The following is a 27906-nucleotide window of genomic DNA, read 5'->3' as shown; positions in this document are numbered from 1 at the left end:
ACAGGCAAGGAGTTGCAATTGTTCATTATTCTGTCATGTCTGCTGTGACTGTTAATTCTCTCCTCATGATGTATAATCTTAAAACAATATGAAATGAATCTGATTACAGATCTTCGTGTTTACAACTTGAATATGAAATATGTGACCCTTACACTTTGTGTTAAAGCACTTCAGCACTGTCAGCCTCAGAGAGCTAAGTTCCCTCAGTGATTAGAATAGACTGAGAGGGCACCAGCCACGTACTGAACTTGTAGAAGCAGGAACAGTATTCTAGACTGTTACATAAATGTGTGTATTACCAAAATTATTTCACAGTGTAACTTTAGTCCATTGAACTATGAAAGCAATCTTTAACCTTGTGTTAACCTTGGTGGTGGACTTGAGTTTGCTGTTCTTCCCACCAATCTCTGGAAAAGTACAGATAAACCATTGCAAGTATCTAGAATTCTTCCCAGTGTTTTGTAATAGCCATTACATAACTTGGAAAAAGTGAGGAACCTTCAACAGGTGCCAGATTATGGTTGAGGAACCCTAGAACATATGCATTGTTTTGCCACAATGTTTATAGGCTGTAAGTGCTGTAGTTTTGCTTTCCCCGTGTTCAGCTATGTGTTACTCTGGGCTGTCTTTGGTACCAGCCCACTTGTTTAGGTAACAGATCTGTTCAAAAAACTGTATAGGTTAATTTTTGTTTAGAGCAATTTCTTAAGTTCTTTGCCACCTAATAACTGCACCAGTGCTATTGGGAGAAAGGATGTGGGAATATCAGGCAGACTGCTGCAGCTTCAGTTTATATCAGCCTTGCAGACACACACAGTTGGGCTCAAGGGCTGTATGTTTTGTCAGCTGTTTATGTGGACAGTGAGGTAGCTGCTTTGTTTTCAGTACACTACAGGGTTTGAAATCTTAAGACCTTGATTTTCTTCTAGACTGTTTCTGTTGTTCAGTTTTTCAGGATTTTCATGTGCTGTTCCATGTGGGTGTAAAGAAATTTCCTTATGGAAGTACTTCCCCAGAAGTAATCTTGCAGGAAGCCAAAGAGGCCTTTTGGTAAGAAAATGCTGAAATGATGATTTAAAGCATATGAAATACATATCTGCTCTCACTTCAGAAGGTGCTGTCTAGCTCATGACCATGCCCAGAAGTTGGCACTAAGGCCCTGTGGAGCCCCTGGGAGGCTGCTGGATGTTGGTGTACTTGTTTCTTGTGTTTTAGTGACTTCTTTTTGGAGCAATCACAATTCTTCTAATGATATCTTAAAAGTATAAAGCTGTGGACATTTGGGAGCTGCTATTCTTTATAACATCACAATGTAATTTATGGGATGGATGGGCCTCTGTTAATGGATGAAGAGTTCACTGGCTGACTTTTCCAGTTTAAGTGCCTGGATGTGGTTATGATTTGAAGTACTTGTCTCAAGGAGCTGGGAAATTTAGGCCTTTTGCCTGAGGAGATTTGCTTCTGCTGAGTGATAGAACTGAAGTCAGTCTTCTACCCTTTACTTTTACTAGTATATGTGTAGTCAGTCACCGTAGTAAATTTGTTCTGTGGGTGTGGGAGGCACAAACACCTTCTAAGGTGTGCCCTAGAAAGCTTTGGAAAGAAGAATTCTTACGAAACCTTAAATGTGATTTAACTGCTTGTTAAACTCATGTGAAGTTCCAAATCCTAATTCCTAGTTAAACATATTTTTGTCAAACGATTGTTTTCAGCACATAGGGAAATACTTGCTGTGAAAGTTTGTAACTTGTTATGAGGCTGAGTTTCAGGAGGCCTGTTTCATTATCTGAGATTAGTAATTTCTAAGATAGGTTTGAACATTTGGGTTCATTCTTCTCTTTCTCTAGTCTTCTACTTAAAGTTTGTAGTGGTTATTTAACATGTGAAATACTTGTTCTACCTTAATAAAATACTGATGTTACTCTGTGCAGAATTTGATGGATGTTGTGCATTTAAACTGTAATAAAACACCAGTCAAACTCGATGACACAACAATAATGCTGACCTAACTTTCGAAACATCCTTATTCTCTAGTTCTTAAGGCAGCTGGTATCCCATCTCCATGTATCCTATCAGTTTCTGGGTCATGGGGTGTTTCTGCTGATCTGGTTTGAATGTTGTAATTGGAACCAGATGATGGGAGGGTTAGATTCTGCTTGCCTGGAGTTGCTTCCCTCCTTTTCCAGGAATGCTTTTGTTGCAGGAATATCTGAATCATTTGTGAGGTGTCTTCCAGATATTTGGCACTTAGTAGGCTAGTGCTATTTTCAAACAATACATTCTCAAATATACTTTTGCTCTTGTTAACCAAACTGAAACTATGGGACTCAATAAACAATGAAGTAACTGATTGAATGTGTGATATTTTCACAACAGATTATAATAGATTATATTCCTTCATGGTCCTTGGATATCAAATATGTTGGCATTTTTCTTGTTCATGAGCTTTTCCTTAGAAAATTGAACTTGTAATTCGTAGGTCACTACAGTGAGGCACTAGAGTTTTGATTCACTTTGGGGAATTACAAAACTTTGGGGAATTTTTTGACTCACTTTAGAAAATACTGTCAAATAATTGCCACAAATTTTCACTTCAGCATGAAATAAGTTGTGGATTTTTTTTCTAGAGGTGATAGATTATACTAAGTGTCAAGTGCAGAGTAATGCAGGCATTAATTTCTTCAAGCAAAAAGAAGTTATTTGTTTAGAGCAAGATGAGTTTCTATTGCTAAATCTTCTTTAATTGTTCAGTAATTGATAATTTTGGAAGTATTTTGGTCAAAGTATATTAACTACTTTTTAATATTGTGCAGGCAGCTCATGTAGTGCACTTAAATTTTTCCTGTCCCTTCTAATGTATCAAGTTCTATTTCTGTTAAACAGTAAAGATGGGTGCTGCAATGTATCAGCTAGCAGTTGTAATTGATGCTTATTATGTAACACAGTCTTCAGGGAAGAAAGTTACTCATCATAAAAATGAGTAGGTAATGAGGTTAATATGACAGACTTTCAAATCTTTATGTAATCTTCTCTTAAAGGAAGGGAAATAAACTTACATTCAGTTTTGATGTATTAGTTTTATGTAGGCTATAAAATTGACAATAACAAATTGTTTTGCAATTGAGGAAAGGCACCACTATCTCTACTTATTAACTAGAACCAGCTATGCTAACTGTACCAGCTATCTGTAAATACAAAGCTATGTTTAACTAGTCCCCTTGAAACAAATGTCTGCAGCAAATCAAAGTCCTCCTGTTAAGGACAACTGCATACTCACAAGGCCTGCATTCAGCTTTATGTATAGTAGTGCAGAAGATGCCAGCTGAATTTGTGCCTGTAATGATGTGACTTTGGTGTAATGCTTTTTTTTTTCCTGGTCTGTTCTCATTTACATTGCATTTATGAGACTCCAAGGAATGAAGATAGGCCGAACAGCTTCTTGGCTTCTTTTGTCACCTTCTCTAAGAAAATGAGACTGATCATTTGCTGTTCTTTGTTAGTTTTTGGCCTCTTGGTGAGTTTTGGCTACATTTTGTCGGAGATGTAGGTGTCTTGGATATGATTGTTTCTATAAATTTCTTCAATATTTCGTGCTGGCTAAATATGGAGAATTCTGTTCCCTGTGAAGGAAAGGAAGCAGTCTAAATTGAGTGTTGGTTGCCCTCTTTGGATGGTACACAGCTGTTCTGTCAGCCACTTTTTTGCTCTCCCTCAGTGTGTGAACCTTGGGATTATTGCATTGGGGAGGGATGTAGAGGACAAATGGAATGGATATGTAAGGAAACCTGCTTGGATTGGTTTGGAGCAAGTTATTCCATAAGAAAAAGCCAAATGAGGAACAAGACAGCTTAAGAAGAGTCATCTCAATTTAATCAGATGAGCAAGATGAATGAGGGATAAAACCCATAAATGTTTTTCACCCATAAGCATATTTTTATCTCTATTTGGCTGAAATAGTAAATAGGAGGACAAAATAAAAAATAATAGAGATCGAGGATTTCTGCTTTTTCTTTTTTTCTTTCCTAACTTGTATTTGCAAAGATTTCTCCCTGAAAATATTGTCCCTGAAGATTAAAACAACTTTTTGTGCTGGCACCTGGTTATCAATCTTACTCTTGTGGATTTGGAGTTAACCATTCTGTGTTTCAAGGCTGTATGAGGAAGTTAATACGATCCTTACTGTGTCCAAGTTGTGTTACACTATCCAGCTCATTCCTGTAGTGGGTGGAGCTGCCAGTCACATGTAAATCCATGAGTGACTAAAGGTAAGGTGGTACTTTTTGTGCAGAGAACCTGCGCACGTTGCAGTGTATAAAACTTAGGAGAAGTTAAGTATTGATCCAGATAGAAGCCAGTCACTCAAGACAAGCAGCAGTTTTACAACTCCAGATAGAAGTTCCTTGATGATCTTAATAATGTAAAAAATAACTTAAAAGTTATTTAGCTACTTCCTCTTCTTTCCTTTGATCAGATTTCTAGACTGTTGGACAAGACGCTATCTCTGATGCTAACATGAATTCTAATTCTGACCTCTGCGCTTCTTAGTTAATCTAATTGCTCCCTAGCCTGGCTCAAAAAAAAAAAAAAGACCCTAGCTTCAACTGGAAGCCTGCCATTGAATGGAGTACAGAATCATTGGTGTGTTTATCTGCAAGCAGGCAATAAAAGAGCTGTAGGACCTTTGAGAACTGCATACTTTGTCTGAGCAGTCAGAGATTGATTTGTTTGTGTCTTTATCTGCTCAAATATGTTGGAAAAGGGCAGCTTCCTGGGAGTTTATCTGCAGTGGAGGTGAGGACTGATCCATAGCATGGTAGTTAGACAATGCCCCTCTGACTGAAGATACTGCAGTACATCGCTCAGTCAGTTAAGCTTTTGCTTCCTTTCCAACTTGTTGAACTACATGAAGAACTGTTTAAGAATGAACTTTTGTGTATGTTACCATCTGAATTGTTGCTATGGAATTTCCAATGAGTGTGGTAAAAAGCTGACCTGTATAAATGGATGATATAGCTGTTGATAACATTGTGCATGGCTCTTTGTGAACATCTTTCTGCTGTAGGTGATGTAGGATTTGACTGTAGGATAATCCTGTGTTTATCTTCTGACCTGCAAATAATTCTGCACTGTGAAGATTAAAATAATAATAAACCCCATGGTATACTTAATGAGGAAGTATGCTTTTTTGAGCTTCATACAACAGGGTTCTTGCCATAGTATCTGTTTTATTGTAATTATAAAGTAGGACAGTAGTTCAGTAACTAGATATGACCCAAATTAATACTTCTTATGAAAGTAAGTCAGGCTACATAAATAACAGGCAGAAAGACTTTGCATGAAACTTCATTTCAGGTGCTTTATTGTTAAAATTGGAATCTAGGTTCCACTTTGTTTTTCTAAGCACACTGAAACAGGTAGAATCATGCCAATAGCTTAGAACTTAAAATTTTCAAGGTCTTTCTTATCTCTGGCACAGTATTTGCTCTGAAGCAGTCTCTTTGGATTAAGTGTTGTTTGCACAGTATCGTATTGTACTTCCATTGTTTGGTACTTATTTCTCTCCTTCCACATTGTCTACTACTCAGCAGACCTGAGTTTTGCCAGCATTATATCTTTATTGGCTTGTGAACAACTTGGGAGCAAACTGACGTTCCTGAGCTGCCCTCCTACTACAAAACGTGGCATAGTGTTTATGACAAGCTTATCTTGAAGATTTGAAGTCTGGGGTAGTGTGAAGTTTTGCTGTTTTCAGTATCTTAATGGAATGTTGTTTGTTGACAATTATTTGTCAAGATCAAATTGGAAATGGAACTGTTTTTTATGGGCCAGCTGCTGCAGAGAGTACAAAAAGCAAAAACTTGTTTGTCACATTACTTGTTGAATTGTAAGTTGAAGTAAAATAAGAATTTTCACATTGCTCTATCTACTTAATGATTGAAAATTAATTTAAAACAGATATTGCAGTGAAATGTTGCTACTGTGCATTTGAAATTTTTTTAGGCTGTAGTACTGTTAGCCCAAACTCACCTGAGTGAGTTCCTGCTGAGTTCATTTGGACTTGTTCCAGTGTTGAAGTGCTTACAGAAGAATAGTCTGTTTTCTTGCTCAGTAAGCTTACAGTAGGCCATACCCAGGTAGATATTGTAATCTGAGCTTTGCAAACTGAGCTGTTGTCAGTTGATAGTGGAATTCAGGTGAATTTTCTTTTTTAATTATCTGACATACATACTAAGAAACATGACTTTCAGGATATGTTTTTCCTTTTAAGAGAAAAGTACACAAAGACAAAACAATATAGTACGTTGAAAGCATGCCTGTGGCTTTGAACTATTTTCATGTTCTCATACTCCCTCTTGAGTAAAAAGAAAGCAATGCTTTTTTTATAAGCCAAAACAGAGATTTGAGTTTGCTCTTTTCCATCTCCTTTTTAAAAGAACTTGTAGCATGATATTAGTTGTATTTCTCTGCTATATCTCTGCAATGAGTCTAGCACCTTACTTATGCTTATTTTGCCTAGATAATCTTCCTGGGGAAAAGAATTTGACTTAATTTTCAGTTGCGTTTTCAGAATTCTTTGACGGCAGAATGGGTAGCGGTGCTGATGTGATCTCAAGAGTTTTTCACATATTTTGTGGGTTTAGCTTGGTAGGCAGATAAATCCTACTGCTTGCTTGCTCCCCTGCCACCGATGGGAGAGGGGATAGAATTGAAAGGGTAAAAATAAGAAAACTGGTGGGTTGACATAATTATAACTGAAGTATTTTTAAGAAAGGGCAACAAACCCAAGGAAAGTTAATGAAAGAAAATTTGCTCGCTGCTAGCTGACCAATGCCCAGCAGTTCTTGAGCAACGGAAGTGCTGAGAAACTTCAAACTTCTCTGCCAACTTTTATTGCTGAGCTTTGGTGTGGTGATATCCCTTTGGCCAGCTGATCCAGCCATAGCTCTCCTAGCTGCTTGCCTGCTTGCTGGCATGGCAGTGTGAGAACCTTGATGGTATATATTTATTTTACTTCCAGGAAGGATTGGCCTAATCTCCAGTGAAGCTTTAGTCATCATGCTTTTATATTACCTGCATCACTGCTAACAAAGCCTTAGTGCATGGCCTCAGCTAGGGCTTTTGATACAAGTCTTAAGAAAGTTGTCATGCTTCACATTCTGATTGTTTAAGCTGCCCAGAAGGGTATGTCATTATGCAGTAAGATGTAAATTTAGTGTGCCATTGTCAAATAATCATGATAGCTAAAGGTAATGAGGTAATCATGCCAAGTCACTATGATGTGTTATTTATTATCTGGTAGGTATAACTGAGCTGTGCTGCCATGCAAAGGTGTTCTTTTTGAGTTTTTAATTTTAAAAATTAAAGTTAAATTTGATTTTTTAATTACTACTGTATATCCTTCTTGTGTTTATATATGTAATGTAGATGTCATTGTCTCTTTTGGAGTTCAGACCTTGTTTTGCCCTTAAGTCTCTGGAGGAGAGTGCATTCTGTCACTATTCAGGGACTTTCCTGTGCTTTAAGAACTGTGCAAGCATTCACAAGTACAGTCTTATTACTATTGGAATAGGTAGAGAATCAAACAAAAGTATGGGAAAATAGAGATCCACTAAAACTATAGCATGTGTGAAATTTTTTTTTAAGTTAATGGAATTGCTACAAATGCTACAAAAGTGCTTGTGCACATACATGTTAAACTATGTGAATTAGCTATCACAGGGCCCTTTGGTATTGGTGAGATGCAGAGATTTGTGTTTAAACAAGCAGTCACGGGACTGAGACAACTACTCCAGATATACCAAATAATTACATTTGTAGGCAAGTTGAATCTTTCCATTCTGTATAAACTAGATTGTTATTTTGATTTCTGACTTACTGAAACTGAGTATTTTTAGATTTTAAGTTTGCTTGCTTTTCCTGTAAAAGTACTCTAGATAATCCTTGCTGCTGTGTCTTAGTGCTTGCCATTTAAACTGGAAATCCCTTCAAAAGTCTGTTTCCTTCCCCTGCAGCTGTCATATCATGGTTTTTTATATGGTGTTGATTCACTGTGGCTTCCTTTTTCAATTCTTGTGTAGTAAACTATCAAGAATTCTTGATACCTACTGTGCGTGCCACTAAAAGAAAATGCTGTTTCTAAGTGGTGAAGGGTTTCTTTCCTTAATTATAATAAAGAGATGAGCTCAATATAACTAGTGGACTGGTTTCCAGTGAAAGAGCAGGTAGCTTTCACTAAAGCAGAACTGAAACTAAGTAATTAAATATGTAGGAATTTTCGAAAAAAACCCCATTTTATCAGTTCTTGTGGGAGATAGAAAAGACAACTAATGAAGAAATCTTTTTCTTCTAGATTTTTTCACTTAATACCTGTGAATTTTCTACAACCCAAAGATGGCAGCAAATAAACCTAAAGGACAGAATTCGTTGGCTTTACACAAAGTCATCATGGTGGGAAGCGGTGGTGTAGGAAAATCTGCTTTAACACTACAGTTTATGTATGATGAGGTAAGAGTCTGTCTTAGAAATTATCTCAGGAGGTGCCTGCTATACAGTGTTGTTTAGATTACATTTGTAGAATTATTTTCTGAGAGGATTTAAATGCATGTGATGGGGTATGAAATTCAGTTAAATGGAACAAAAATGTGTTTTGATATTACTGATTTACCCACTAGAGGTACCTGTGAAGGTAAAATTTGGCCTTGTTCAGACTTCTCAGCTGTTAGATACTCTGTCATATTACTGGAATATTTTTGCATTGCTGACTAGACCTATTAGAACTTGGTTATTATAGCTCAAAGCTCCTTCACTTAGTTGAGCTGCATGACACCTGAAACAACCAATTTCTTCCATGTTTTTGTGCTGCTGTTGAAGACAGGAAAGAAAATCAATTCTCTTTTCCTTTTTTTTCCAGTGAAAGTCATCCCTTTTTATTAAAAGTCAGAAGTTAAGCATTCAGTGTACTTTAAAAGTTGATAATAAATATATCTAAAGTCAAAACTACATGATTTCATAATGGAACACAGACAAATGTTGTGCTTGAACCAGAAGAATTTGGTTAGTGCACAGACAATTGATGTTTTGAAATTACCTCTACATTTCCTTATAATGTTTGAGGAAAGCAAAAACCTAAAAGCTGTTTGGGCTGATGAAGAGTCTGCTTTAACTACGAATTGTTTGAGTACTTCACAGGGCCTAAATGCTCAATGCTTAATTATTAGTTCCAGTACCTATTTAATATGTTTGCTATATCCTTATGTGCAAACAGAAGCAATTGCCTTGTACAGGCATGATTTTACATCATCAAGGGTTTGGTTTTTTTTCTAGTTTGTTGAAGACTATGAGCCCACCAAAGCAGATAGCTACAGGAAAAAGGTGGTTCTGGATGGGGAAGAAGTCCAAATTGATATATTGGATACAGCAGGGCAGGAGGACTATGCTGCAATTAGAGACAACTACTTCCGAAGTGGAGAAGGTTTTCTTTGCGTCTTCTCTATTACAGAGCTGGAATCCTTTGCAGCAACTGCAGACTTCAGGTAAGTTACAGGGCAAGATAATCATTCTAATTACACTGAGATGATTGAAAGGGATTTTGTGTGTGTGTGTGTTTTGTAATATCCTTTTGATGGTCCAGACTGGATGGCAGCTCTTACTGTTGTCACATAATGTTTTGAACAGCTCCCTAGCCAGGCCTTTGCTATCTGTACCATTTCAGATGTCTTAGCTGCTATATTTCTGAATACCAGAAAAGCTATTGCCACAGAGCAGATACACAGCAACATTCAGAAGACATGGTCTCAGCCACAGACTGCATCATATAAAAACTCTTACGATAGTCTGTAATATTATACAGGTAGGAGTATATTATGGGTGTTCAATTTCAGTTGAGAGAGAAAACATGTAAATAACTCATTACTGTATTTAAAAAAAAGACAAAATATATCAGGAAACAGTTTTACCAGTTCAAAGTGTAGTGAAATGGGAAAAGCCATAATATTTGAAAGAAAATTAAGGACACAAATATAAAAAGGAGTTATCTGCATCCCATTGAAATTAGTCTTCTTGGAGATGTTGCCACAGGTCAACAAAAGTAGCACTAACTACCAGCATGTTTAGTATCTCTAAAGGAGGAGGAAGAGGTATGGAGAGAAGAGCAAGTCAATTTTTCATCTTCTGGTGTATTTTTTTCAAGTCATTTGTGTTTCTATATGTCTACGTTTACATACTTTGAGAGAAGGAGGAGGAGGCCTTTTTTGTTTGCAGGCTTCTGCTGGGTACTGTCAATCATGGAGGACAGTTCAGTTTCCCTAGAGTGCAAAATTACCTATTCAAATCTGTTTAAAATCATGCCAATGCTTCAAAGTACATTTACCTTAGGAAATATTTCCAGTGTTGGAATATAAAAGTCTGTTTAAAATCATGCCAATACTTCAAAGTACTTTGGCCTTAGAAAAAGTCCTACTTTTCAGTAAAGGTGAGAGTTAACAGTATACATGTTGATACAGGAAAAATGAAAAAAAAAATCCCTTCAATAAAGACATTAAAATTCTCCCCAATTCCAAATATGAAAGTGAACCATAGAAGACTAAATCCTAAACTGTAACACAGAAAAAAAAAATAAATTTTTCTCTGTGTAAAACTAATCTGTATCTCTTGAAGGTACAGTTAAAGTACCTTTGGCACTGTTGAGTAGTCTGAGGGCATACTACCCTAACAGTTTGAAAGCAAACCAGTGAGAGATTCCAAGTCAGAACTACAATTTCATGGGAAAATTAAAATAAAGGCAGAAAACACTGGCTTAAACTCACAGAGTCGAGATATAACCTGACACCCTGTCAGTCGGGGTGGTGGCAGCAGTCGGATTAAATGGTGGCTTCAGTCCTGTTGGAGTGATAGATGTGGTTTTGTTGAAGCAGTGATGCTGCAGAAGGGTTGGGTCTTCCTCTGAAGGTCCAGTGGTGGTTATGGAGCTCTTGTCCTCTGGGAATTCAGTAAGTAGGGCTGCCTACTGTGGTGTTGTGGTGTTCCAAACCTCACATTATATGCAGGTAAGAATGCTTGGTTTCTCCCCCTGGGCGGAGCATCTCACAATGGGATGATGTAATTTTGAGTCATGCAGTGAGACTTGATGGCCCACTAGCAGAAGATAGTCCCCAGAGGGAGTTATCAGGGATGGGTCATGGAAGAGATAAAGAAGCCTACCCCACCTGTTTTTAGAGCTTATAAAGATGGTAGTAGAACACATACTTCTGGTTACAACTTACATTGTAACCTAAGATAACTACTTAAGACCCAAATACTAAAGAAAGTGACAAGAAGGATGGATGTTTGTTTTCATGGAATTTTGTTCTGCTGGAATGGCAGACCTCCAACAGGAGAGCTTTTTACTGCAATTCCATGGGGTTCCTGGTATGCTCTGAAATGCTATTGCTCCAAGTAACTTTTTTCAATAGAGTACAGACCTGAAATGACTATACTTTTAAATACTTGAAAGGTTATTTGTTAAAATTTGGCCTTGCTTTGAGTAGAATTGGTCTGGCTCTCATAGTGTGTATTTTTTTTAAGTTCTAGATTTCAAGCTGACACACCATTAATTAGATATTTCTTGTTTGGCCTTCAGAAGGGGCTCAAAGGAGAATATGAATATCATCATCTGAATTGCTGTTAGGTTAACTTCTTAATGGTGAAATTGTTTGGCATTTGTGGTGGTTTTACCTGGCATTTATCCCAAGTACCCACTAAAGCCCCTCTATCCTTTCCATTCCCATCTGGACAGGGAGGTCAGAATACAATGAAAGGCTGATGAGTTTAGGAGAAGAGATCACTTACTGCTTTTGCCATCACAGGCAAAACAGACACCACCTGGGGAAAGGAATTGAATTTATTGCCAACCAAAATCAGAGCAGAATAATGAGAAGCAAAACTAGCCTTAAAAATGCCTTCCACTCCACTCCTCTCAGTGACGCAGGCAGACAGGAAATGGGGATTACAGTCAGTTCATCACACATTGTTCCTGCTGTTGCATCTTCCTCAGGGAGAGGAGTCCTTCCCCTGCTCCCGTGGGGAGTCCCTGCCATGGTAGACAGTTCTCCATGAACTTTTCCAGTGTGAGTCCTTCCCACAAGCTGCAGCTCACTAACTGCTCCAGCATGGGTCCCTTTCCGTGGGCTGCAGTCCTTCATGAACAGAGTGCTCCAGCATAGGTCCCACACAATTCCTGCCAGTAAACCGATTTAACATAGAGCCCTCTCTCCAGGGGCTCACAGATCCTTGCCAGGAGCATACCCCAGCATGGGTGTCCTCTATGGATTGCAAGGGAATCCCAGCTCTGATGGCTGGATCACTTCCTCCCCCTTCTTCACTGACCTTAGTATCTATATAGTTGTTCTTCTCACATATTCTCAGTCCTTTCCTCTCTGAGTACAATTGTACCTGTGCAATTTTACTTTTAAATAAGTTATCACAGAGGTGTTACTACCACAGGCTTCACCTTGGCCAGTAGTGGGTCTATCCCAGAGCTGGCTGGCATTGGCTTTGCCAGTAATGGACACTGGGGAAGCTTCTGGCAGCTTCTCACAGAAGCCACACCTATAGACCCACCACTAACAGCACCTTGTCACACTAACCAGTAGAGCATTGCCTGGATAACTGGTGTTGAAAGCTACTAATTTTTACCAGAAGTCTTGTTTACACAGGTATTGCCATGATGCACTGAGTTTTCTTCTGGCCACCTTCCTGATGCCTTGGCTGTTCAAACTACTTTTGGATAGCTGCAAATTCTGTTAAAACCTTTGCACTGGTATTTGTATGGAAGAGGAGATATGTTGCTTTTTACTTATACCTCATACATAAATGTGGTGCCACAGTCTGCCTCAAATGCACAGTTTATAAAAAATTATGGATTATCTGCAGTTTCTCAGCTCTGTGAGTAGGCTTCCTCCACAAGATTGCATGCTATTCAGAGCTTTTTGTAATGTGAGCATCCTGCCGTATACTAAAGCAAAGCCCTTTAGAATATCAATTACTTAACTGTCTTCAGCTTTTCTCCCTTCAACTTTAAATTTGGTTTCACTCTGCCATTCAAAGAAATTTATTTCTCTGTGCTTTTTGTCAATCTTTCAGGAGTTGCTCCAGGATAAAGGGCTACATTTCACAATTAACTTTATACTCCTTTTTACATAGACAAAGTAGAGAATATTCTTGTTCTGAGACAGCTCTTCTTCCTGATAGTATTAATGCATTTTCAATTAGAAGACACTTTTATTTTTCTTTTTAAGTGTTGAAGACTTGAGTACCAAACTATTTGTAGTATTGAGTTTTATTTATTGTTTTAAACCTTTTATCCTAGCAGTTAAAACAGTAGAGGGGTCTGTCCTTAAAAATCTGATGCCCATACGGCTTGTGTCTATACACAGGTTTGTAATTAAATGAAGATCTCTGGAGAAACTGAATATAATTGACTTGAGAAAGATTCCTGAAAGGAAAAGATTTTCCCTTGATGTGCTGTGGACCATTTTATCAGCTTTAAAATGGCACATTTTGTTAGGAAAGAATCAGCTGTAAAATTGAAGTTTGGATAACTTATAAATGGCTATCAAAAATAGTAATGTAAAGGCAATGGTAGATGCTCTCAAATAACACTGTTAAAGGGAATAAATTATTAATATAAATTCTCACCTAAACCAATCCTGTTCTATTTTTTTTATTTCTTACTGACTCAACTCCTTCCTCCCTTGAGGACTAGTTGTCTGTGTCTGTCTTCATTCTGTATAATGTCATAATGAGGTTTAAGACTTTCCTGTTAAACAAACTACATAAAAGGAATAAGTGGCTTTTCACTGTAAGATATACCAGTATTTAGTCAGAGCTTCTTTTTGTGTTATAAGAATGGTACTCTATGCAAAGCTTTGTTTTCTTTTCTTTTTTTTTCCTTCTCCAGGGAGCAAATCTTAAGAGTAAAAGAAGATGAAAATGTTCCGTTTTTGCTAGTTGGTAATAAATCCGATTTAGAAGACAAAAGGCAAGTTTCTGTAGAGGAAGCAAAAAACAGAGCTGATCAGTGGAATGTTAATTATGTGGAAACTTCTGCAAAAACACGAGCTAATGTTGACAAGGTAATAACTGGCCTCTTAAACAATCTGTTCATCAGTTTTTACTTTATCCCTCTTTTTCATGGGTCATACTCCTTATGTTCTTAATTCTAGCAATAATTTTGTGGAATTTTAATCAAATACTTTTATTCCTTAGCTTGCCAGGAGTGCATGACTAGGTAACTCCTTGTAGAACAGTGAAAATGTTAGGTGTAATGCATTTATCCCACTCTAAACTGCAAGGAATCGTTATTATCCAAGACATGATACAAGACCTTATAAAATTTTCTTGGATCAGCTCTTTTGGCCTAGACTTAGTACTGCTTTTTCTGTAACTAGAGGAGAGTCTGCTTCTGAACAGTGAAGAATACTTTCTGTTCCTCAGTCAGAATAAAAAACCTTATAAAAGCAAATAAGGGAGAGATTTGAGCCTTTCCTACCCTCATTTAACTATCTGCCTCTTCATATGTTGTTTTGATGAAGAGTGGATGAACTCAAAAAGCTATGAAAAGCCCAGAATTGCCTCATGAGTTTTCAGAGATAAAACGTGGTTCAGAAGCTCATAAGATAAAGAGAATATTTGTCTACAAGAAGAGAAAATGATGCTTAGTTTTAAGTGCTTCAGCAAGAATGCAAGATCTTGCAGTTCAGAATAAGTATCAGCCTTGTAGACTGTAAGAGTCACAGTAGTGTAGCAAAAGAACTAAGTAGGTTTAGTACAATGTGCCAATCTTTAGGAGCTGTTGACAAAGTTGATCCCACATTGAATCTCAGGTTTGTGTTGGAAGGCACCTTTAAGATCATTAGTTTCAACTGCCCTGCCATGGGCAGGGATACCAGCCACGCAGTCAGGTTGCTTAGGGCCCCATCCAACCAGGCCTTGAACACTTCCAGAGTTAGGGCATCCATAACTTCTCTGGGAAACCCTCTCCAGTGCTTCACTGCCCTCACAGTAAATAATTTTTTTGCAATTAATCATTTAAATCTCTCCACTTTTAGTTCAAAATTGTTCCTGCAAGGATCTTATTGCAGGCTTCCCATGTAAAAAGATGCTTTTTGTCCTTTTTTTATAAGCCTTCTTTAAGAACTGAAAGGCTACAATAAGGTCTCCCTGGAGCATTCTTAGCTTGTCTTCATAGTGGAGCTGCTCATGAGAGCAGAGTAGAAGGGGACAATCACCTACCTCAACCTGTTGCCAATCCTCTTTTGCTGCAGCCCAGGATACCATTGGCCTTCTGGACTGTGAGTGCACATGGCCAGGTCCAGCTTTTCATCCATGAAAGCCCCAAAGTCCATGTCTACAGGGCTGCTCTCAACAAGTTCATCTCCCAATCTGTACTCATGTCTGGGACTGCCCTGATCCATATGCTACATCTTGCACTTGGTGAACAATTCTCTAATGGAAATCTGTATGTATGAGCTGTCAATTGCAGCATGAGAGCTATGTTGCAAATTCTCTTTTGCAATAACTAAACTCAACTGTTGGTTGAGTCCTGTCAGTTATCTTACTGAAGAAACTGATTGTTCAGTACTACAGTGATTTACCCTACAGAACAGCAAAAAGATCTTAATCAAGTACAGCAGAACTCATCTTCATTGTTGAAGAAAGCTCTGACTTTTTTGTTGTTGTAAAAATTAACACATCTTTTAGTTTTGGTGTATAATTGCAGTTAATACCCATCTATTACAGTTGTAAAAACCTAATCTTCAAATCCACTTCATTATTGTTTAGCAGCTGGGGAAAAAAGTGCATGTAATATATTTTTGGTCAATAGCTTTTGCACATACATGGTAAGCTACCAGAGAGCTTCAGATTTCTTTTTGGAGCTGATGGCATAACGGATCCAGATTAGCATGTGTCATATAGATTTAAGGTTTGACAGGCCATAAAGGAGACCTTATTGGTACAAGTGAATACTGGGTATTCTTAGTTGCTTGAAGCATATGAAGTTTTGGAGTTTGCTACACAAACTTGGGTTACTATTGTGTAAGAAATCTGCCTTCTTTGAACTCCAGAATAGTGATTTTACTCACTTGAGAAAACACAGCCAGCCTCCACTCGTTTTGGGAAAGGTGACCCACTAAACATTTTGTCAGAAGTTTATGTAACCCAGACAGCTCAATACTGTTGTACAGTATCAGTACTTAAGCAAGCTGACAGTTGCATCTTGCCATTAGCACAGATTGAAATACAAGCAACTTAGCACACATTTAAAAATCTAAAGGCAATCTCATTTCTTGATGAAAATGTTACGATCCATCAATTTTCTTTAGATTTTGTGTGATGAAGGTTGATACTTTTCCTGCAGTCAGTATGAGATAAGTGTCTTGAAATCCTACTTTTCAGCCCCTGCACTGTCCATGTTTCACAGAAATGGATCAAGTCCCTTTGACATAGATATATTGCTTAGTTCAAATTTCAAAGTATCACAGAATATTCTGAGTTGTAAGGGACCTACAAAGATCATTGAGTCCAACTGTTAGGTGAATGACTGGCCCATATAGGGGTCAAATCCATGACCTTGTTGCTATTAGCATCATGCTTTGACCAACTGAGTTCATCTCAGGGCTGAGAAAAGAAACCTAGAGCACCTGGTATTCCCAGGTAGTCTCCCATTCTAGTACTAACCAGGCCTGATTCTGCATAGCTTCCAAGATCAGATGAGAGTCAGCACTCTTAAGGTGATAGGGTATCTAGAGACTCTCTCCTGCGAGAGAAGTTTTAGAATTGCTCAGCTGATTTCCTATAGTAAAATTATAAAGATGTATGCATATTATTTGATGTAACGTTCCGTAAGTCAAGTCAAAATCTGCTGTTCAAATTAATAAAGTATCTTTAAGCAGTCCAATCATAAAGCCTTAGCTGTCAGTAGGATTGCTTTTACCTAAGCCAGTAGTGTATCTCCAATTTTGTCCTAAACCATTTGATGAAAGTGAACTTAATGTGTACTTTAAGATTGTAATATGGCAGCTGCAGCTGAGATTACCTGATATAAGTAATTGTTTATGTAGTTGTAAACTTTGCTTTAAAGGAAATGCCAGGGTTGCTTTTTTATTCTCTAGTCACTTTGTGCTTAAACTTGCATCGTGGAACATACCATACAATATACCATACATACAGACATACTGCTCCATTAATGTGTTTCTAAAATGGGATGTTGCACTTTTTCAGCTTTTGCAGCTTATCACTTAAAATATTCAAAAGATAAACTGATTTCCTTAAGTTTCCTCAGTAGGATGTACATACAACATCTGAAAATCTTGGCTGGTGATGAGACTCTTATTTCAGTTCTTGTTTAAAATTGCCTGACAGGATTCATAAACAAATATCAGAAGACAGGGGAACATGATGGTGCCATGAAACAAGCAGGATACCATCATATCAACTTGGCCTTCAAAACCAGTGACAGATTTGTTGGATTAACATTTGTTTGCTCAGACTGGTTGCATGTAACTGATTCTATTTGAAACAACTGAAGTGGATGTCACTGATGGCTTAAATTAACTCATGTCTATGATTTGTTTTTGCATTTATCTTATGTCTTTTTCAGGTGTTTTTTGATTTAATGAGAGAAATTAGAGCCAGAAAAATGGAAGACAGCAAAGAAAAGAACGGGAAGAAGAAAAGAAAAAGCCTTGCTAAGAGGATCAGAGAAAGATGTTGCATTTTATAATCAAAAGCTTGGATTCGTTTCCTACCCTGACCATACTAATAAAAATCATAATTTATAAGCATGCCATTGAAGGCTGAAGTGACTGAAATTACCCTAACATGTTGGAAAATGTAATGTACCACTAAAAGCATGATTTGGAGCTGCACTGAAAGTCAAATTCACTGAAAACAAATTATGTGGCTTCAAGAGAAGCAAAGTTCAGTCCATTTCATAATTGCCTACCTTCTCACATTTCTTCTGAATGTAGTGTTTCATAGGTAGTCTTTTCTTTAATAGTGAACAGAGGGGCAAAATATTACTTTGTGGGTTCTTATAAAGCATACTTTTATATCACTGGTATTTGTCAATTCATTTTGTCTTTTGTTGCCTTGAAAATTACAATTGTGAACATGATACCTAACAAAGCAGTATGCAGCTGTTTTGCCATGAAGTTATGCAAATTAGAAAAGAATAATGTATATGCGAACAGCTATATTGAAGAAAACTAGATGTGGTTCTGCATTACCTGATTAACTTAGAAGAGCGATGTAATCTTTTACATTGAAACATTTGAATATGCCTTAATTTTAAAATCCAAACATAGCAGGTTGCTTAATCAAGGGTGTATTTTCAACTCTTGCATGGAGACTGTCCCTGTGCATCAGTGCAAGACTGTCCTCTCTGTGGGAGCGCAGTTACATGGATGATTTCACTCACTAGCTGTCTGCTAGCAGTGTCTGTTCTTTAAATGTGTGCCATACTCTGGTAATGTGAATAGTACAGAGCATATTCTGTCATCTGTATCTTGGTAGACAATATGGTATCTTAAAACTAAAAGGTCAGAATACACATAAGACTGAAGTCATAAGCCTATGGCACATCTAAGCCTGGAATGGTTGTTTAAAATTTAATGTGCTGGTACCTTGAAACTTCCCTTTTGCACATAGATTTTTGTCTAGATGTTCCTTCGGTTTTAACTCCCTGGAATTGGGTGGAGTGGGGCTGATCTAGTAGTGCTTATGTGTTTTGAGTTAAGATGTTGTCTGGGAAATTCTGGTTAATTTCTTTTGTGTTCCTAATACTTCTATTGGAACATGGTGTGTTATGCTGAAGCTCTTCACAGGTTTTGTATTGTTTAGTCTATGTTGATTTTCAAATGGGGAACAGTGTAGCTACTTTTTCTAGTTAATGTTGATATCAAACAATCAAACGTGCTTTGCAATACAGAAACCTTTAACATGCACATCCAAAATCCCCAAACAGAATATACTGCCTGAGTTGCTTCAGAACAACAAGAATACTAGTACATGGTTAGTGTGCTACATCTTAACTAAAAATATACCAGAATGTTTGAGGGTTTTGGAGTCCTCTGGGGTGAGACAGGCTAGATCAATTCCACAAACTGTTATACTTTTTATACATATATAAGCCTATAACTGACAGTTTAAAATGTGCTCAAGAAAACTAGGTAACAAATATTTAACTTTCATGCTAACAAATGTTTTAGGGACTCGAATCTTAGGAGTTATATTTGTCATGTTCAATATTTATCAGTAGGAATTTTGTATGTGCATTTAGTAGACTGCCAAGTGCAGAATAAAAGTTACTCATGTAACTGGCAAGTATAAGCCAGTCTACATCTTACTGTGTACTCATTTGGGTCTATTTAGCCAGGGAGTCTAACCACTAACATTGTGACTTTGCTTTGGAACTTGTGTTCTGGGAACTGAGGTGTTATGAAGCCATTGGACACACAAAACTTGTCTTGGCTGATGCCTTATCCTATCCTTTTATTTGCTATTTGAGCCATTGAAAGATGAATAAACTTCCATTTTTCTAAAATACTTGTGCAGTGTTAATTGATAACTGTGTTATTCATAACCATTGCTATAGTTGATGTCAGCTATCAAACAGTTAAATCTAAGTACTCTAGAAGACTGGTTTGTGTGCATGAAGAAAATTGTTCATTAAACCAAATTAGTATGATAAAAAGTCACTTTCTAAAAGCTGAGACTATGTATGTGCTACCTTCTATCCATAGGTAACTTGCTTAGTTGCTACAAGACTACCTAAAAACGGGCAACAAACTGAGGTAAGCTTGTTCCAGAATTACTTTTCTATAAGAATGGAAAATGAGACTTAAAAAATTAACAAACAACAGCAGCAATAAATAAAAACCCCAAACAAACAAAGCCCCACATCAGAAAAAGGAAAACCTACATAAGTTTTAATAAAATAAAAATGCATTCTAAATTATTTTCTTTTGGCACATTTCAGAAGAACTCGTGTGGTTCCTCAACCTGCAGGGAATATAGCTTGCATCATGTATTATGGGATTTGGGTATATCTTGAGAGAGTTACCCAACGTGAGCATTACATTTGCATCATAGAGGAGTGTTTTGTTTAGCCTGCTGGAGTGTCTGAAATTCCTAGGTCTAGCTGTTCAGTGCTTCTGTGCCTGACCACACTTTTTATCCCCTATTTCTTCAAGAAGCTGAAGACACTCTCTTCTCTGGCAAGATCAAAGCCTTCCATGGTAGTTGCCTCCAAGTTAGCCTAATGCTGGCAGTTCTGTTGCTCCCTTTTGTGAATGCAATGTATGGTAAATCAGCAGACCAGAGAGAGATGCCTTAATTTGTAAAAAGCTATAAAGTTGAGTCTTAAATTTTTGTGCTAACTTTATTTTATTCTGTAGCTTTTCATAACTTTAAAAACTCAAATCAATTTAAAAAATGTTGGCTAAGAAATCTGTGGTGTATTTGGTAATTTCTGTAGCCTCCTGCTGAGTATACAGTAGCTTAACAATAGTGGTGTCTAGCAGTTTTCTTTGACTATTACACAACAGCATGAGAGTGTGCAGGAAATCCTTTCCCATTCATAGACACCTTGTTCACATCACAGTAGCTTGCAGAATGGCCCTTCTGGCCATTCCAGTGGCAACTATAATGCAATAAAATACACTCCTTATCTGAGTCTTGTGCTCACTATATTCCTAGGTAGGAAAATCTTTTATCTAAGTATATGTGAAATGGGCTTGCTGAAAATCCTGGGCTCTGTTTTAAGACACCAAGGTTTGCAGTGCCTCTATGAAACTACAGAATCAGAATATTCTGAGTTGGAAAGGACCCACAAGGATCATTGACTCCAACTCCTGGCCCTGCATAGGACATCCCAAGTCACACCATGTGCCTGAGCATTGTCCAAACACATCTTGAACTCTATTGGGCTTGGTGCTGTGACCACTTCCCTGGGGAGCCTGTGCCCAACCACCTCTCCATGAAGAGCCTTTTTCTAATATCCAACCTCCACCTCCCTGACACAACTTCATGCCCTTTCCTTGGATCCAGTCACTGATCATGAGAGAAGAAACAGTACCTCCCCTCTGCTTGCCCTTATGAGGATGGTGAAAAGTGCAATGAGATCTTCCTCCAAAGGGGAGGTGTCCTCTTCTTGATTATAGTTCAATGCAAAATGTGGAGCAGCAGAGCAGTGGCGGGAAACACATAAGTGCATGCAATACATTTAGTTGTGTCAGAACTGGATGAGAAGGTAAGCCTATGACAGCTGAGAATTGAAGAGGAGAAACTAATAGTGCACCTTAATTTCTAAACTATCTCAGTGATAGACATGTTGGCTCTTACATCCATGTGGATGCAGTCAGTCATGTGTGTAAAATATTTCTTTCCAAATTCATTCTTACCAATTTTGGGCTGTAATTAATTTAAATAAATAGGTATGTTTTAAAGAACTGAATTATGAGAGAAACTTCTTGCATATTTTTGTGGTAACTTCAGCTTGTTACTGAGTGGTAGCAAATGTGCCAGTGTTGCTATTACTGGAGCATACATTAATCTTTGATCTAAATACATTGGCCAGACTGGGATATTTTGGTTGAAGCTTCATTGTCAAAAAAATGCTGAAATACATACCACTTGAGATCTGCCTTGGATTGGACATATGCCAAGGCTCTTTCCTGAGTAGATCTAACCATCTAACTGGTACCATCTATTTTGGATATAATTTGGTTTGTGTGTGCTCTAAGGTATTTTCTTTTTTTTACAGCTTGTTCTGGGCAACCCAAAAAATGTGTATTGTATTCCATTTTTCCTCTACATCAATCCATGCAGTTTGTGTTAATGTCCCTTTAAGACCTGGAGACCAGAAGTGGACCTGAAATGTTTTACCCTGGAGGGGTAGATTCTGGCCAGGGTGGGAGGTTTGAGGGATCACTTTAAGAGACAGGGAACAGGCACACAGAGTCCTCTTGTTTCTTGTTGAGATGCCAAGGAAGTTGCCTGGCATAGATCTCCAAGAAACTCTTTTTTCAATCCAAAACTGTTTCAGGGAGAATTTCACAATACACAGCCTCAGCGCTGAGCTGGAGCTGTTGGGGCCAGGGCTGTGGGCTTCAGTGCCCAGTGAGTTGGTTTTCTTTCCCCACAAAGCAGCAGCAACTCAGAACTGCAGTGCCCAAACCAACTGTGTCTGGCCAGCCAAAAAGAAGCAGAGGAACTGACACTGCAGGCTGGGAGATGCTCCAGGTAGTGCCAGTCCCAGGGAACTGACACTGCAGGGGGAAGGCTGAGCCAAGTGGGACTTATCTGCCATCCTGTCTTTGTGCTCTAGGCCATGCATCTTCTTTGGAGGCCGCTGTATTGGGATGGGGCTTCTCCACCATCTTGTTTTCTTGGTTCCTGGGGAGTCCACAGGATTCAGTACCTTTGTACCTGTGATTATTACTGTTATCTAGGTCGTGGCTACTTTTTTTTAAGTAAACTGTTATTTTTAACTTATACCTTCTCACATTCATCTCTCCTTATTGGTGAAAGATGCGTGATTAAAACTAAAGGGGAGGTAGCTAATTTCTCAGGATCCACCCCATAATTTATCTTAAACTAAGACATGATGTACAGGAGGTTGATTTAAAAATATACATAGATTCACTTAATGAACTTCGTAGCAATTACATTTTTTTCTAGTCCGTTTCTATTTGATTTGGCCATATTTATGGTAGAAGGGTAAGGAGAGGAGAGAGGAAGCTGATTTCTGCACCATCTGGGGGCAAGTGGCCATCGTGCATGGGCAGCTGTGGAAGCACAGGGTGGGCAAAAGGAGAAATCAGGAAGTGTCCAGAACTCAGATGAAAGCTTAGTGGGTCTTTACAATGCTTTGGGAGGTAAGATATGGATCAGGAACGAAAACTGTGCATACTAGGGATGGGCACAAAACACTGGCATGCTCTTAGTACCAAAAGCGAGGTGGGACAGACAGTGAGGCCCATAAGGCTGACAGTGCCAAACTGCCAACTGGATACATGCCCTATTTTTGTTTCCTCTTGCTGGCAACATCATCAACTGATTTTCAGGTATTTTCTTGCTATCTGAGTAACAGGTGAGACAGCACCTGCAGCAGTGCTGGACCTACATTTGCTCTACTCCTCTGCTGTCCTCTTCCCAGACCTCACTCTCATTCCTCTCGGAAAGGGAGTAGGCAATAAATGGTTAAAGACTGTGAGCCACTGATCTGGTAAATGTTGCTTCCTGTGCTTGTGCTGTGAGCATAGAGCAAAAAAGGTTGAAGGCAAGTAGAAAGAAGCTTTGTCCACAGACCCATTGCAGCCATGACCACAGCTGTGACAGCACCCTTGCACTCTTTTTCCATGGAAAGTCTGAAGGAGGATCTGGGACCTTGAGGTCCCATAATATTATTCTCTCTATGCTTCTTATGGGTTGTCCATTTCCCATCTTTTTGTTACTGATTGATGCTGGGACAGCTTTTGTCAGCTTTTGTTTGTTTTGTTTTGTTTTGACAGCTTTTGTTTATCAGTATCCTAGGCACAAAGGAGAGGATCTGGTAAGTTAGAGCTTATGCTTCATGAATGTCCTGGCTAAGAGTGGAGGCATGAGGTCCTGAAAGTGATGGCTTGAGGTATACCTTCAACCGAGCTCAGCATGCTTGGTATGTTTCTGTTAGAGTTATTTTTGCTTTTTGCTTCTTCTGTGAAGGAAAATTTATTAGATAGCGTTGCGTTTTTTTCAGTGCAACAAGAGGACCTGTTAGCTAAAATGCTGCCAGACTAATGTGTTAAATACTAGTCATCTCTAAAGAAGGAGTTTAAAATAGTAATGATTTTGTTTTATTTGATAACTGCCAAAATGCCTACTGAAATAGACCGGGGAAGTGTCAAGAAAGGGGTTAAAAATAATGTACTGTGTCTGTGGATAGCATTTTGCTATGCGTGGTTATAACTCCTGCGAATGTCAGAACTGGCTTGAGGAGGTGGGTGCTAGATAGTGTTTACCAAAGGAGCACATCCTGCATCAGACTGAGAGCGTGATCTTTCAGCCTTGATCATGTCCGAGGTGTGGGGGTTTGTTGACCTGTGGAAACCCAGCAAAACTGGATAAACACAGCAGAATTTTAAAGAACACTTTTTTTGAATTTGTGCAGATGGTTGCATTATCTTGAGATGATCCACAGCTCTCCCCACGAAGGTACATGCCTTCTTCCCACAAAGTAACAGAGCCAGTGCCTAGACTGGGAGATGGTTATGGATATTTAGTGTCTTCTGCTAGTGCAGGGCTGGGAAGAAATGTCATCAAAGGAAATTTCTCTGTGTGTACTGGTCACCAATTTCTCGACATGGTGGCCAAAAGTTTCACAAATAGGACCAGTGGAGTACCAGAAGCAACACAGAGAAATTAAAAGACAGAAAAAAGCAAAAGAGAGAAAAGACTTTTTTGTTCCAGTAGACACCAAATGTCTGGGCCAACAGACCAATGGGGAAGATAAAAGAGGATATGGAAGGTCCCTTCCCTCTTCTCTTCTCTTCTCTTCTCTTCTCTTCTCTTCTCTTCTCTTCTCTTCTCTTCTCTTCTCTTCTCTTCTCTTCTCTTCTCTTCTCTTCTCTTCTCTTCTCTTCTCTTCTCTTCCCTTCCCAAACCTTCCCTTCCCTTCCCAAACCTTCCCTTCCCAAACCTTCCCAAACCCTCCCAAACCTTCCCTTCCCAAACCTTCCCAAACCTTCCCTTCCCAAACCTTCCCTTCCCTTCCCAAACCTTCCCTTCCCAAACCTTCCCAAACCCTCCCAAACCTTCCCTTCCCAAACCTTCCCAAACCTTCCCTTCCCAAACCTTCCCAAACCTTCCCAAACCTTCCCAAACCCTCCCAAACCGTCCCTTCCCTTCCCAAACCTTCCCTTCCCAAACCTTCCCTTCCCTAACCTTCCCTTCCCTAACCTTCCCTAACCTTCCCTTCCCAAACCTTCCCAAACCTTCCTTTCCCAAACCTTCCCTTCCCTTCCCTCCAAGTAGCCACCCCAACTGCAATGTTAGGGGAGAGGGAAAAGACGCCAGGAGAAGGGGGAGAAAGAAATAATCAGAGACTGTCTCAAAGAAACAATTTATTTCCAACTTCTACAATTTATATCCTACTCCTATAATTTATATCCTACTCCTGTAATTTATATCCTACTCCTGTAATTTATATCCTACTCCTGTAATTTATATCCTACTCCTACAATTTATATCCTATTCCTACTTCTACAATGAAGGCTTCCTTCTTCACTTGCGCTGCCGCCGGCGGGACGACCTCTTTGGGGGCTGGGGAGAGCCCTGATGGCCAGAGGCTTTCCTCTTTGGGGGGCGCCGGGGCTCCTCGGGCAAGCAGAGCGTGTCCCGGCCAGGAGTGCAAGGGCTGCGGCTGCAGCCCTGGGCAGAGGGGCCGGCTACTGCCACTGCCACTGCTGCTGCCCTGCCAGGCTCCTCCTGGCTCTGCTCCCCCTCCGCAGGGATGGGAGAGGATGGAGAGTAGCCGGGACCCCCACCGGGAGTGGTTTCCAATGTTCCAGCGTCAGCTTCCACACTGGAGACTCCAAGGCTGCGGGTGGAAACCAGGATGGGGGTGGGAGTCTCCTGGCAGGTGGTAGGAATGACTGCGGGACCCTCCTCCTGCTGCTCCTGCTGCTCCTGCTGCTCTTGCTCCTCTTCAGCAAGGGAGTTCAGGAGGTTCAGCCGCCGCAGGATCTCATCATTGCACCTGTCAGCGGCGGTGCTGATGAGCCGGCGCACAAACGCCACCGTCTGCTCCTGCAGCAGGGCTTGCAGCTCCCGCACCAAGGCCGCCTCACTCAGCCCATAGTAGCACAAAGTGGCTACGACGACACTCTGTGCCAGAGCCACTTCCCACCAGCGGGTCCGGAGCACTTCTGATAGTTCCTGGTTCAGCCAGGGCAGCAGGGGTTCCAGGACTTCTGAGCACTCCTGGAAAATGCCCGCCCAGAGCTCAGGTGGGAAGCCAGCTACATTGGTGCTGGGCATCACCTGCGCAGCCCCCTGATCCTCCTGGTGGCCGGCAGCCGATGCGTCTGAGGAACCTGGAAGTGATATCTCCAGAAAGTCGTCCTCTGACCGAACTGAGTAGATAATGCTCTTGATAGGCAGCCTGCACAGCGGGCACGATGGCTTCCACTTGGCCCAGCGCACAATGCAGCCCAGGCAGAACTGGTGGACGCACGGTGTTACAGAAGCCTTTTCACCAGGACTGTCACGGCAGATGGGGCAGTTCCAATCTGTCTCCGCGGCCATGGCTGCGGGTTGCAGCAGAGCTGGGATCAGCAGCTGGTCCCTCTCGCTGCTGTGACACGCTGCAAAATAGGTCACTTCATGTCCCAGGGAGATGGGCAACTCCAAGGAATGCCCAGGCCCCTCAAGAAGGACACACTCTCAGCTCCCTAAACACCATTGCCCACCCCACGGCCACCCCCGCAGTCCTGTTTCCTGCACCACTCACTGTACTTGGCTTCCTCAACCAGGTAGGGCTAAGCAAACAGGAAAGGCACGTGAATGACAACTGAGAGTTGCCCTCAGCAGCTCCCAATGACCTCGCAGGCTTCCAGTCCTCCCAGGCACGCTTGCCAGGAGTCCAGGCACCAGTGAGTGTGAGCCGAGCTCTGCCTGTGCCCAGATACAGGCAGTGAGTGATGTGAGGTCACAATGCATGGCTCACCGAGGTTGCCATCCATGGAGCCTGTGAGCTACTGATGTCACGGTCATCTGCTGTGTCCTGGCAGCCTGGACTGCCTTCCAAATCTGCCATAGCAGGCCTTGCATAGCAGGCAGTCTCTGCACAAACTTTTTGCCAAGTTGCTTCTAAATTCATATTTTTTTTCTTCTCCACAGCCATGCATTGGATTGGCATTGACGGGCACAGTGGTATGGTCATCAGTGACCATTAAAACCCTCTGTTGCTCTCATTCCTTTCAAAAATAAAGTTGAAAATGGATAGAGAACTGAAAACTCAGCATCATGAGCAATTTTGGGCAAACCAAAAATGGTCCAAAAATGGGGAGTAAACCTATACCATCGTTGAGTATAACATTAACTGGGCTTGTGGTTGGAGACAGACACACAACCCTTGGTGATCCATGTGACAAAAGTTTTCTTTGTCGTTTTGAACCCTCCTAAAATAGAGAGTTTGGATTTTTCCAGTATACACATGTGACCGGTTACGATCTTAAGTCACTCATTTCCTTGGCCAATGATACATTTGCACTTAGGGTTCCATGGATTGGTCGGGATCCTGTGTATTTGTTCAACTCCATCCTATCATCACTCCCTCAGGGACATCCCTAGTTCCAGGCTGGCTGCATTTCCAGGCGGCAGCTTTTAGACCGGCTGCAATGTGACAATTGAGTTTTAATCTCTCTCCCTTGTGGTGGTGTTTGCCACAGACTTGGCCACTGAAACAGGGGCAGGTGTGTCTGCTCTTGCTGTGCTTCCCAAGCTGCCTGCAGCTTCTGAGGGAGCTGGAAATAACTCCAGCCAGGCTTGCAGCTGGGCATTTTTTTCTGCCTCCTTAAGATGTTTCACTAAAACTAGTGATCAAGTGAGTTAGAGTTTGTAACCAGCCTGGGAGAGAAGGGGACTTTTACAAGAGTTTTCCTGATCCTCATCTTTACCATCTTCTTGACAATATCTTCTAGAGAAAAAGCCCTAGGCACGTAACAGCATCATCCCAACCTTCTTGAACCCCAAAAGTACATTACCTCAATCAGTGCCAGCTGAGCAGGAATTTAGTTCATGTTCAGTGTGAAGTGAAAGTTGTGAACCCAGCTTCCTGCAGCCTTGATGAATGAGTACAGTATCCAGGGCTCTTGGTCATGGCAA

General features: G+C 40.0%; 2 protein-coding genes across 8 annotated transcripts in view; one reads left to right on the top strand and one right to left on the bottom strand.

The window, feature by feature from the left end:
* The window catches only part of RALA (RAS like proto-oncogene A), a 30211-nt gene extending 10627 nt beyond the window's left edge, over window positions 1-19584 (top strand). For 3 of the 7 annotated variants that reach the window (XM_014883483.2, XM_088167778.1, XM_014883486.2), the window contains 4 exons: window positions 8351-8505; window positions 9325-9533; window positions 13937-14111; window positions 17639-19584. In XM_014883483.2, coding sequence (XP_014738969.1) covers window positions 8392-8505; window positions 9325-9533; window positions 13937-14111; window positions 17639-17761 — 621 coding nt within the window. In that variant the 5' untranslated portion in view covers window positions 8351-8391 and the 3' untranslated portion in view covers window positions 17762-19584. Of the gene's footprint in view, window positions 1-8; window positions 1051-8350; window positions 8506-9324; window positions 9534-13936; window positions 14112-17638 lie in introns of those variants that run through there. The other 4 variants (XM_088167771.1, XM_088167775.1, XM_088167756.1 and 1 more) reach the window with 3 other exon arrangements.
* Window positions 19585-25187: 5603 nt separating this feature from the next.
* LOC148225246 (uncharacterized) lies at window positions 25188-26368 on the bottom strand. Its single transcript, XM_088180565.1, has one exon. It carries the CDS (start codon window positions 26323-26325, stop codon window positions 25303-25305), a length of 1023 nt encoding a protein of 340 aa, XP_088036691.1. The 5' UTR covers window positions 26326-26368; the 3' UTR covers window positions 25188-25302.
* Between the last annotated feature and the right edge of the window lie 1538 nt (window positions 26369-27906).

Source organism: Sturnus vulgaris, chromosome 1, assembly GCF_052056855.1.
Source record: "Sturnus vulgaris isolate bStuVul1 chromosome 1, bStuVul1.hap1, whole genome shotgun sequence".
Taxonomy (NCBI): domain Eukaryota; kingdom Metazoa; phylum Chordata; class Aves; order Passeriformes; family Sturnidae; genus Sturnus; species Sturnus vulgaris.
Note: the sequence above shows the minus strand (reverse complement) of the source record. Positions and strands in the feature narration are given on the sequence as shown.

Coding starts and splice junctions, on each gene's coding strand:
- LOC148225246 (XM_088180565.1), bottom strand. CDS start 26,325: ATGGCCGCGGAGACAGATTGGAACTGCCCCATCTGCCGTGACAGTCCT.